This window comes from Crinia signifera, chromosome 3 (assembly GCF_055691185.1).
Source record: "Crinia signifera chromosome 3, ASM5569118v1, whole genome shotgun sequence".
NCBI lineage: Eukaryota > Metazoa > Chordata > Amphibia > Anura > Myobatrachidae > Crinia > Crinia signifera.
Genome location: NC_139219.1, coordinates 271,767,711 through 271,780,683, shown reverse-complemented (window position 1 = coordinate 271,780,683; position 12,973 = coordinate 271,767,711). Strand labels below are relative to the sequence as shown.

General features: G+C 45.2%; 2 protein-coding genes across 3 annotated transcripts in view; both read right to left on the bottom strand.

The window, feature by feature from the left end:
* Positions 1–2,759, bottom strand: part of SPSB4 (splA/ryanodine receptor domain and SOCS box containing 4) — a 157,121-nt gene extending 154,362 nt beyond the window's left edge. The window contains exon 1 of one of the 2 annotated variants that reach the window (XM_083178052.1): positions 2,089–2,759. The gene's annotated coding sequence lies outside the window, so the exon portion shown is untranslated. The remainder of the gene's footprint in view (positions 1–2,088) is intronic. The other variant, XM_083178053.1, reaches the window with a different exon arrangement.
* A 7,413-nt stretch (positions 2,760–10,172) lies between these two features.
* Positions 10,173–12,973, bottom strand: part of LOC146063005 (uncharacterized) — a 51,759-nt gene continuing 48,958 nt past the window's right edge. The window contains exon 3 of the mRNA XM_083175010.1: positions 10,173–10,337. Coding sequence (XP_083031136.1) covers positions 10,173–10,337 — 165 coding nt within the window. The remainder of the gene's footprint in view (positions 10,338–12,973) is intronic.

Genomic DNA, 12,973 nt, shown 5'->3' with positions numbered 1-12,973 from the left:
ATTTGAATTTATGTTCAGACGATCAGGGTTATTGTTAACGATCCACAAGGGAGAGGGCATCGTTAACGATACAGTCGGTACTCATTGATATTGTCAACATTAGCATTCTCATGCAGATCATTCATGTAACTGTATAATGTGTACCCCGCTTAACCCCTTGAATGCCAATTGAATTTGTCAAAATAGGTGTGAAAATTGCCCAACAAACATTTGTATTCATCATAACGATCTGTAATATTTAACTTATATAGGAAATATATATTTGAATTTATATAACAAATGTGAGCAACACTGGCATTTTTAGCCAATATTTTGCATATGTTGGCATTTTTAGCAGATTTTGTCTGTGTGATCTTTTTATTATGGAATTTAGAGTTCAGAAAAAAAATCAACAGACCCTTTTGGAAATGGTTCAGTATTCACACAAATTCAAAATCATGATTGGCAAGTGCTGTATGAATCCTCCACACAGGCACCATATAGCACTGTACACCTCAGGAAGTGAGGTGATATATGTTCCATTCAATAATTATTCATTTGCTTCAAAACATCCAGCTGTCAGCTTTGTCCAATGCCTGCTGTAACTAGAATCCACAATGATAGTGGCAAGTTATCTTGTCCTTCTAAATGATATCCGGTGCTGCCAAGCTCAAACACGACACATGGATTTCACAAGCCACCCTTAAAAATCTACAATATGCGCTCACAAAGGACAAATGCATTACAATAGCCACTAAGTAGTAGTAATAATGGATAATTGCACAACCAGTTTCAATAGGCAGCAAGCAATTGTCACCATGTATTGCTGCTGGCGGAATACTGACTCTGCTTGAAAGAACTGTTAATATGTCACCTACTGTGTGTCCTCACTTTCACTTGGGAACAATGTCTTTTTCTATTGCAGACATTAGTATTTCTGGATGCAGTTGAGTCATAAACTGCCCAAATGTGCCCAGCTGAGCAGTCTGGTAAGATGGCATGGACAAGGTACAGCTTGGTAGGACTTTCCAGCCTCACTGCACAAAGGCCCTTATTGTAGTTGACTCGGACGGATGCGTATTTTCGGACGGCCAACGAGTGTTCTTAGCCCCGCCTACCGTACGGATCGCTCACACCGTCCGAATGCGGTAAGACGCCGAGCGAACGGACCGCGAGTGGATATTTCATGTGAACAACTCCCCCATCTGTGGGAACCTCCCCCATCCTCCGATGGTCGCCAACCATCGAATGATGGACCGAGCGGTCAGACAGCTCCGGGTGCTCCAGACCACTCGGACATTTCTCCGTGCGAACGCAGGGACATGGAGGGGAGGGGGGGATTACCACACGTACGCCCAGCGTTTTCATGGGAACGCCCATGAAACGTGGGGCGTACGCATATGGTAATGAGCCCAAACAGCCCTTCACGCCCCTCTCCACCCCCTGCTCGGATTGTTCAATCATTTTCTGTACGGAATTCACGCCATATTCGGATGTGCGCAGCATTCGCACATACGCCTCCGCACATGTGCAAACACAATACATCGGCCGTCCGACCGAACACGCAGCCGTCCGACTCAATCGGAATAAGGGCCAAAGTACGTTCAGCCTTGCTGGGATACAGTAGTGAACAGAGTGCAATAGTAAAACACAGACAATATATAATGCTGGCTGCAATGTACTGAATGGCAGATAGGTCTATACATAAAACAGGGCAACAGTTTATACTGCTGCTCAGGCACACAAAGCCTCATTCATTATGTCAGTTTTTAGAAACAAATAAAGTGGTTGGCATTTGTTGTATGACTGTAATGAACATTTTGCCATTCAGCCCTGTATGAATCACATGTACTCTGTATGTGCTCTCTATGTATGTATGTCAGTGATGCTCACCGACCTCCAGGGATCACTACTTGAAAGACAAAGCTCCGGCAGTTCTGCATAAAGAAACGCAACTTAAGAAGGAGCCAGTGGGAGCAGGGACAGCATGCGTTGCTGGGAGGTTTGTAGACCACAATACAGGCGAGAAAATACAGGAGGTTCTCTATGTTACCCATCCCATGTGTACAGCTGGGATCGGTCTCATTACAAACAGCACAATGCACTTACCTTATACTGAGTGATATATCCAGTAAATGTCATTTAAAGCCCTAAATATAAACCATAACGCAGAATACAAAAATAAGATGTAGCGAATCCCAGGAAACCGTTGGAATCCCCCGGCGCGTCTCCGTTTCCAAATGTGCAGATGCGCTTCTGCAAGCGCAAGTGGTCGCGCCTACGTCTAGCCACGGTGCGGGCGGCAGCCCTGGGTATCCCGGTAAAGTTAGTGGTGAATCGATGCTCTCAGTAACAGGACACAATGGTAACCCTTTCAGATCCACACCAGTAATAGTTGAAGTCACAGTTATCTGCTCCCACCAGAGACACGGTTATTACCAGCATGGCACAGAGCAGAGCTTACACAGGCATCCCAATAAATGAGGATATTCTCCTTTCTTCCGGTTTTTTTTTTTCCTAGTACAATAGATTTTTTTCTTTCCTTTGGTGAAGCCCTAAGGGGGCAGTTTTGCTTTGTGTTAAAGATTACCTTTGTCACCCCCAGCGCCTGCATAGGAGAGAGACAGCCCAGATGGGAAGAGCCGCCTGCTGCTGCTGCTGCTGCTGCCGCCGCCGCTGCTGCCCCATCCTGAAAGCTGATCCCTGCTGATCTCATCAGTTAGAACTAAGTAATCCAATGGCCGGGGAATTAGGAGCAGATGGAGACGCCCCTTCTCTGCCTCCTCTCCCAGGCAGCGCAGCCCTTGTGCACACAATGCAATGAGGCTGAGCCCACCACCAGCTGGCTGGAAGTGGAAGTAGTTCTGTCTCTCCCATGGTTGTGCTAAAACACAAGTATTTCATGACTTCACGAAATGTTTATCATACTGTGGAGCTTATTTATCTCTTGTGCAGGAAATACCCAGAAAACAGCTATTTTAAAGGGATACATATCTCCTGTGGTCCATGTGGTTTCCAGGTTTCAATGGGGCGGCTAAAATATTAAAAATGAAGCTTACGCTTTCTTTAGATGACATTAGGCATTGTAGCCCATGGCTTATACATTACACAAATATATTCAGTTCCTCCCCAGTAAGGTCCACTCGCACCTAATGGGCCTCATTCTGAAGCTCGCAGCTTATTGAATCCCAGAGAACTTCTGAGCACTCCCGAGTCCCCCCGAGCCGCCCCAAACATCCCAGAGCCCGCCACCTACGTCACTGCTGTAAAGTGAATGGCGCCTGCGGAAGCGGCAGGGGTCAGGGGAGCTCCGCATATGATCGCTGGAGTGGAGGTGATGGAGGGGCTGCGCCAGTGGTACACACCTGGACACCACCGGCGCACATCTACTGCATATTAGTGGTATGCCCGGAAAATTTCCGGGCATACCACCCAAGGAGTTAATACGTTCCAGGGGAAAAAAAGATTCCTTATAGTCAGGGACATAACTAGAACTTTGTGGGACCCATAGCAAAATCTTGAAAGCTTTGCTATCCCCCCCGTCCTCCTCCATGTGTGGCTGTCCCCGGCGCCTCCTCCTCCCTCCTGCAGCCAGAAGGACGTCCGGCTGCCTTGCTAGGGGGAGGAGGGGTTTACCTTCTGGGTCCAGGAGGACCTGCAGTAAGGTAAGCCAGAAGGAGGCGGAGAGGGGGGTCGGCGGAGGCGGTGGGTTTGCAGCAGAGATGGAGGGCGGCAAAAAAAGCCCATAGGCTTTTATAGGGTATCACCACCCAAAGGTGGTGATACCCTGCTATGCGGTAATGCGGCAGCCGGGGATTCATACCGGCCGGAAACGTGGGTTTCACCACATTTTTAGCTTAGTACATCCCGCCCAGAGAGAGAGAGAGAGAGAGCACCAGGTAGACAGAGAAGGGGGAGGGGGGGGATACAGAGTGAAGAAAAAGAGAGAGTAGAGAGAGATGAAACAGAGAGGGTGAATGAAAAGTAGATTGGAGAGAGAGGGTTTGGGGGGGGGGGGGGGCGTGGGAATACAGTATTAATATTTAACAGTGTATAAGGTCAGTAGTATAGGCTGTTTAAAACATTTAAACAAGATAAGTGGTCAGGAAAAGGTTAAACATATCATAATAAATACACAAACATAATAGAACCAGTACTGCACATTCTAAGCTCACGATCTCCCACCTCATGGTAAAGCTCCTGTCTCTTCCTCCTGGCAGCTGCTCTCTGGTCCATTGCGATGTTTAAGGGCACTGATCCACACATACAGTAAATGTGGTAGAAGAAGCTAGAACACTGGGCATGTGCAGCAGCTCTGCTCTGTCCCTTACACTGCATGATGTGGTGGCGGCTCTATTTATATTATGTACCAGAGCTATTGTTTTCATAAATTAAGGCACTTGCCAATAGGAGGGGGTTTCCAGGTAACCAGAAACCCCCACTGCATTTGCCTATGCGGTCCTCTCAGACACCTGGTAGAGCAGGGCATCCTACCTATTTATCAAGAGAAATAGATGGTCGTGTGATACCACAAGTCACAAAATAACATCATCGTAGTGCTTCAGGTCATTACAGCAGAGGGGCGGAGCCATGATAATGCAAATCGCTATATAAAAAAAAATTAGCCAAGTACGATGCTGAAGACTTTGGGTGTGAAATAACCCTCAGTGGGTTCCCATTCTCTGTGCCGTTCCTCCAAAGGCCACGGCACCATTAGCACAAGTGGCTTATTTGGTATAAGGTTGCTGAACTGCTTTTATAGAGACGCGATATTAGGTGAAATGGTAAGACGGCATTATTCGTTCAGTGTCACTCGACATTTATCAATTGCCACAAAGAAAAAGATCTGCTGGAAAATAAAGACAGCATAACATGATTTATTTGACTATGACTGGTCTGATGCATGAGGGCTTTTCCATTACCATGCTGCATTTTTCACGTATCTTAGTGTATTCTCGCTGACTCAATGAACTTTTGGTAAGAGAATACTAAGTAGATAGGAAACTGTCATGGTAAAGTTGCTTGATCCCTGATGTCAGTCCCAGGGGATCATAGACCCTTTATCAGATGCTGGAGCTTCTCTGCAGTCAGAAATATGCACATTATACATACAGTACAGCCTCTCTGCATTTTTGCTTTAGCTGTTATTGATGCACATTATACCCTTATAGAAACAATTGCTCCAACAAATCTTATAGTTCGCAAGAAACTCATCATGGCGGCATGAATAAAAAACACTGATGCAGGCTAAACAGCGATGCAGATTGTCCTTTTGGTCAGGAACTAGCTCCATTAACCCTTTGAGTGCTAACTGTGAGAAATGTGCAAAATATCCACAAAAAATGCCAGTGTCGTTCCCATTTGTTATAGAAATTCAAATAAAAAATGTTAGGTAAAAAAAGATTCGATTTCCTATATAAGGTAAACATTACAGGTTATTATAACAAATGAAAATGTTTGCTTGGCAAATTTCACACCTATTTTGACAAAATCCCTTGGCACTCAAAGGATTCAACTGCAGTCTGCAATAGGACAATAACTGAAAAAGGAAAAAAATATAACCTGTGTAGAGACTGCAGTGTATCCGGCCAAGACCCAGGAAAAAAAACATTTAGAAAGAATAGAGATAGGGATCTCAGAGAGCTCAGTAAAGTTAATAAATTTGATACATTTAATAGCAATTAAAAATAATTAACATACTGTAAGGGAATTCCCTCTATACAATTATTACAACAATTAGTGACAATACTGTACTTATAATACACACAGCAAAAAACATTACAGGGGTCGCATAAACCCAGTCAACCAATTCACATTGACACGACATGGGTTTTCCCCAGGTCCTCGCCTCAGTGTGAAAGAAGTATCATAACATTAAGACTGCCAAAATATGGATTTAAAAAAGTTACAGTATACAAAGTTTCTTCTATATCATAAAAAGGTGTGGTGATTCTATTTTGTTATATAAAAACAAGAATAAGTCTGGTGCTCATTCAAGAAAGCTAGCCAATAGCCTTTCTGCAAATGTTATGACACCAGCACAGATTATAATGCATTAAAAAAAATACATACTAGTATCCACTATCTGGTCAGAATGTTGATATTCAAAATACTATGGGCCTTATTTTGGTTCACTCTTTCTGACAAAATCCTTCTTAGATGGACAAAACCATGTGCACTGCAGGGGGGCAGATGTAAAATGTGCAGAGAGAATTAGATTTGGGTGAGTTATTTTGTTTCTGTGAAGGGAAAATACTGGCTGCTTTATTTTTACACGGCAATATAGATCTCACTTTGTAGTAAAACCCCACCCAAATCTAATTATATCTGCACAAGTTACATCTGCCCCACCTGCAGTGCACATGGTTTTGCCCATCTAAGAAGGATTTTGTCAGAAAGAGTGAACTAAAATAAGGCCCATAGGCGGTACCTGCAGCAGCTTCTGATTCCTTACTGTCCTACTCGATTACTACCAGGGCCGGACTGGCCATCTGGCGCATCTGGCAAATGCCAGAAGGGCCGATGGCCAGGTGGGCCGAATTTTTCCAGCTCCAGTGTGCACTTAATTTGCATAGTTGTATCATGACGCTGCTGCGTCATGACGTGACTGAGTGGCCCGAGAGAGGGGAGAGTAGAGCCGCACTGTTCTGGAATCCCCGACTCAGTGAGAGGAGGAGGCGGGGCTTGTCGCAGTGTCAGGCAATGCCCCAGACAGTCAGATAAAGATAGTGGTAGATGCTCATATTAGTTCAGTAAAACTTTTCAGGTGCATGCAAGGGAGGGGTTAATACTTAGTAAGTAACAAGACAATGGGCGGTATTCAATGTGAATACCTGCGAGGTGCAGCGAATCCTTTTTTGGATTCGCTGCACATTCGCCACGTTCCGGAGCCGGCAGGCTCCGGTATTCAATGAGTCAGGGGCAGCGAGCCCCTGACTGGTGAATATGAGCTCCTGCGGCGATTGCCGCAGGGAGCCTGAGGACGGTGCCAGGCAGAGAGATGGTAGTCTCTCTGCCTAGCCCAGACCTTTGTGGGGGGTTAGGTGGGCTCCCCGGGTGCCAGGCAGCACAGGCTGCCCCCCCGGGGGTGCCAGCAGGGGAGCGTATATTCACTACACACGATTGTAATGATCGTGCAGTGAATATATGAATATGTAATGAGCGGCTTGGCTCCGGCGCCCCCTGCTGGCTGCTGTGTAAAAAAAAAATATATATTATTTTTAAAATTAAATATATATTCATGTGCTTACAGCACATGAATAAAAATAGCATGCCCCTCCTCAGAATAAAATTCCTGATTTTTTGACACCAAATGTAAAAAACAAAACACTTTATTTTAAAAGTTCACATTCCACTTCACCATAAAAAGATAGCGATTGCTACTCGGTGAATCATGGCGAAAAAAACCTTGAAATGTATTCGCCATGTGGTCATTGAATAGGGTGATTCACCGTTTTAGTCAGAAATTCGCCAAACAGCACAAATTCGCCATAAAAACATGGCGAATCAGGCTCATTGAATACCGCCCATTGGTTCCCCCGACACACTGAATAGTTTTAGCAACCAATCTTGAACACTACATGATAATAGAATTTAGGTGTATGACATTCCCCCAAGCCGCGTCAAGGCTTCTCTGTATATTGGGGGTCCCTAGCGCTATATCTAGGTGCAGGGTGTGGCACCCCAAAAACTATCATAAGCTAGGAGGCCCAGCGCGGCATGCCAGTGAGATACTAAGTGTTAATAATTAGTGATAGGAAGCCGAAGCTATATATAAAGAGAGAGATAAATGAATGTAATTAAAATAAGAGAGAGAGAGAGTGTTAGTGAGGGAAAAGTGTTATTAGAATGTAAGGGCATGACGCACTAAAGCCACCCAGCCCATCCAGTCCAGGAGCACCGCACCCCACACCACCGTTACCCTAAATTGGGTCTACGATTAACCAGCAAGGAGCCACATGATAATGGCTCCTTACTTGATATATCCAAACTAAGAGCTACCTACCTTGGAGCAACCCCAAACTACTCCATGTGGCATATCAGGACCCGCATCTCCGCCTAATATGGGCCCCCTTCTGCCTCTAACAACATACATACAGATAGTGGTAGATGCTCAATTAGTTCAGTAGCATTTCCCAGGTGCATGAGGGAGGGGTTAAATACTGGGTAAGTAAAACAAGACATTTTTTCCCTCAGCACACTGAGCAATGCTAGTAACCAATCTAGAACACTACATGATAATAGAATTCAGAGATATTGGTTACATATACCTGCGCAGGTGTATGCTATGCCCCCAAGCCGCGTCAAGGCTTCTCTGTATATTGGGGGTCCCTAGCGCTATATCTAGGTGCAGGGTGCGGCACCCCAAAAAACCATCATAAGCTGGGAAGCCCAGTGTGGCATGCCAGTGATATACTAAGTGTTAATAATTAGTGATAGGAAGCCGAAGCTATATATATAAAGAGAGAGATAAATGAAATGTAATTAAAATAAGAGAGAGATAGTGTTAGTGAGGGAAAAGTGTTATTAGAATGTAAGGGCATGCCGCACTAAAGCCACCCAGCCCAACCAGTCCAGGGGCACCGCACCCCACACCACTGTTACCCTAAATTGGGTCTACAATTAGTCAGCAAGGAGCCTCATGATAATGGCTCCTTACTTGGTATATCTGAACTAAGAGCTACCTACCTTGGAGCAACCCCAGACTACTCCATGTGGCATATCAGGACCTGCATCTCCTCCTAATACAGGCTCCTCTCTGCCTCTAACAACATACATACAGATAGTGGTAGATGCTCAAATTAGTTCAGTAATACTATGCAGGTGCATGAGGGAGGGGTTAATACTTAGGGGCAGCCGAGAGGAATGCTAGGCCCCGGTAAAATTTATGATGGTGCAGTATGTTTAATAGCTTTATATGTGAGTAGAAGTGTTTTATATTGAATATCCCTATAGATTGTAAGCTTGCAGCAGGGCCCTCTTACCTCTATGGGGGAGATTCTCTAAGAATCTCCGCCCCCCCTTCGCCGCCCATCGCATATTTAATTATCGCATACGCTGTAACATATGCGATAATTAAGGCAAAGGACAGCTCTTGCGTTAAGAGCTGTCCTTTGCGGTGAGAGTCGCCGGGTCCCAGCAGGTCCCGGCGACTCTCCCCTCCCTCCCACACCCGGCGCTGCTGCTGCTGCGGCGGGCTCTCCTCCTCCCTGCACCCGGAAGAGGTTCAGTGCAGGGAGGAGGTCACAGGTCCGGGCAGCACTGCGCTGTGCTGCCCGGACACAGGTGGGGGGTCGATGCGGGGCGGCGGGGGGTCAGCGCGGGGCGGCGGAGGGTTGCGATAGAAGCCCATTGGCTTCTATGGGGCATCGCCAGATTTTTCTGGCGATGCCCCCCTCCGCGGTAACCCGGCGGGGGATGCTTACAGCATCCCAAAATGCGGTAAAAACCCCGATAACGGGGTTTTTACCGCATTTTTAGCTTAGAGAATCTCCCCCCAAGTCTGTTGTTACCCTGTTACCCTGTTTGTGTTATCACTGTCTACAATTGTAAAGAGCAAGGGAATCTGCTGCGCTATATAAGAAACTGTTAATAAATAAATACATACATAAATTAAAACACATAGCCCTAAACATATTTTAGTGATCTAAATTAATTTCATTTTATATGCAATCCACAAACACATTTTTGGATAAATCACTGTACTGAAATGTTTTAAAAACAAAACAAGACAAAAAAAAAACAAAAAACAATAAACATTTTAATTATTAGTAAGTGGAAGGCATTGACCTCCCACTGTGCTGCCCCTTCTGGACACTACGTTTGAGGACTGAAGGAGCTATGTATTGATATTGTGGGTTGTTTAGGACTGGAAGGAGCAATGTATTGATGTTGTGGGGCCTTCATGGGCATCTCTTTGTGCAACCTGCTTCCTCTGCAGGGCCAGCATCACCTGAGTTAGCTCCCCGATGGCCTGTGTGTATTCCCTTGTTGCCCGCACTTGCTCCCAGGCCACCAGTGACTGCTCCTGTGTTGCCTGGATCAATTCCAGCAGGTAAAAATGTATTTGGTAGGCCATCCAGGAGTGGACCCTGTGCTTCCACCACTGTCCAGTTGTTGTTGTTGTGCCACATTAGTTGCTCAAAATAGTTCATCTGGATGGTCTGGCGCTCCATGAACTCCACCTGTTGCTCTCAAAAATGGAGGGACAAGGCCAGTCCGTCCACAGTGGGAACAGTGTTTTGTGGCTGCTGTGGCGGTGACACATAGGACATAGGCTCTACAGGAGTTAGGATGAAGAAGATGTCATACTTTTCCTCTTCCCATGTTGGGCTGGGGCACTGGGAGGAACGTCGATGCTGAGAAGGACATGCAAAGGAAAGAAAAAGAAAATAAATGCTTGTAAAAGAGAATGCATACAACCTACACTAATTTGAGTCACTTACCAATGCCGGTGATGTAAAATAATACTTACTGGAAAAATTAAAAATAAAACCTACACCAAAAAAACACTTCAGCATGGATTATTTAAATCTATATTCTGTGGCCCTTTTAACTGTAAAAAGTACTTTACAGATAATTTTAAAGTAGGCTGAAGCAAAAAAGTGACTTAAGTGCTTGGCCCAAATGTAAAAATGTTCTGGTTGTGGTTCTGTTTTTTTTAAATTTTTTTATTAAATCATACTTACTAGTCTCCTCTGTGTCTGCCACTTGCCGCCAGAGCCGAATTTCCCATTAGGCACGTGAGGCACCGGCCCAGAGGCGGCACATGTTTGGGGGCGGCACTTGGATGCCTGTGATAGTACTGTCAGCCCAAAATGTACCAATAACTGCAAAATATCCACTGTACTGTACTATTTTCCATCTTAAATAGAGTGTAAATGGATATGACATGCAGATACTGCCCCTATAAACTGTCCTACTTAGTAAACATTATTGTTGTGCCTAGGGGCGCCATCATCCCTAAATCCGCCCCTGCTTGCCGCCACCTGTTTGGTGGAGTTGTACACTGACACTCAGCCACTGTGGTGACAAAAAAATAAAATAATTGGTCATGTGACAGAGGTATTCTACTTTAAAATCATTTTTCATGATGCATTATACAGTACAGTCAAAATGAATCTTTAAATAATGTACAAATGGCCCTCCCAACACAAAATAAGTGGTTAGTGTTTTCAAATCTGCACATAGCACACAACATGGATTATTATAGTTTTCTTGATAGGAAAACAGAACATTGTGGCCTGACTTGGTCAGATTCAGAAGCCTCCTCATGACCTCATCAGTGTGCTTCAACACCCCGCGTCCCGCCTGAGACAAATGGGTAGAAGAAGTTCCAAGACAGTGGTGTCTTGGAACTTCTTCTACCCATTTGTCTCAGGCGGGACGCAGGGTGGTCCTGCGGGACAGTTTGTATAATATAGTGCGGGTGTTGCTTCAATCTTGTTACTTTTATAATGAAAGGGCCACTTTGCAGTTGGTACACTAAAAGATGCATTCCGGTTGGCCTGATAAATTGGACACTTCCTGGTGTAAATACTGCAAGAAATTGGATCCGATTTGCATTGGGAGCATGAAAGACTTACGCCATTACCATACCTCCCAACTTTCATGATTTTCATGTGACAGTCAAGATTTTGTGACTGTCCCACATCCAAGTAGCAGTGTCCTGCAGTGGGGGAGCAGTTGGGAGTCCCTCCGTCATTCAATAGATTGGTGTGTGAATGCATTCTAATATCTGACTTATTGTTCCGCTTTTTTCTGGGTGCTAAAGTCTCTGTCAATGAGTTGTGGGTTAAGTTTTCTCAAGAAAAAGAGTCCATGTATAAACAGTACAATTAAGTCAAAAAGTACATACTTTTCTCAGCAGGACAGATAGATTTTCCTTTAGTAGTTACGTTATCCGTTCCATCATGAAGCTAATGACCTCAATCAGCAATGTCAATAAAGTGACTATGGCTTATTTCTGGCAGACAGAGCCGTCAGGGCTACAATGTATTAGTTCAGGCAGCGAGCAGTGATTGCCGGCCTGGAAACCAGGTGCTGCTTGTTGACAGACAGGACATAGACAAACATTTAACAACTGAAGACTACACATGTTATTGTAAGAAGATTAATATTTGTGCTGGGCTTGTCCTGACCTCACAACTTCCCTTCACCCCCTCAGTAACATTGCAGCTCTGACAGTCTTTGTGCAGCTGCACTAATCCTTGCACAAAAACAAAGCTAGCTCAACCTCCCAGTCACTCCATAGATCACAAACTGTGAGTTGGATTTTTTAAAGAGTTGAATTATTCGAAGCATCACACTGCCATAGGACAGCATATACAGAAATGAGAATACAAAACATTTCATGCAGTTTACTTGCATGACCAAACAAAGCAGCTAAGCTCATTTTATACTGAGGCAGAGATTGGGCCTGAAGTGTGCCGGTACTTTGATAGCACCAAGGTGTGTGAATCACCGCCAACTATCACTGTAGCTGCTGTCTCTGCTGCCTTTGTCACACTATAGTGGTGATTCTGATTGACTCATTAAGCAGCAAGAATTCGGTGCTTAGCAAGTCGTTTAACGCCAGACTTGCAAATCGGGTCCCCCTCCCCCGGTAAGGTGGGCAAGTCTCCCGCATTTTCCCTACAGCCCCGGCTCCCCCCTTCCCTGCGGTTTAAAGCTCTGAATTTCGCAGGTCCGCGGGGAGGGGGCGGGGCTAAAATGACGCGATTCGCGTCATTTTAGCCCCGCCCACCATCCACGGACCTACAAATTGATGCTGCTGCCGGTCATGGGGGCAGGCTTAGTGACATCAGCCTTGCCCCGCCCCCACAACGTAGCCTCTTCCCGCCCTCCTTTCACTCCTCTCCGGGCTTCTCCCGGATATGAGTTTTAAAAAGTCGGTAAGTATGTTTAATGCCGCCCTCACGAATTCCCCTTGCGTGTCGCCGACCATTGAATGATTTCTCCTGCCTCAATATCAATTTACTTTTATTTGTGGGCG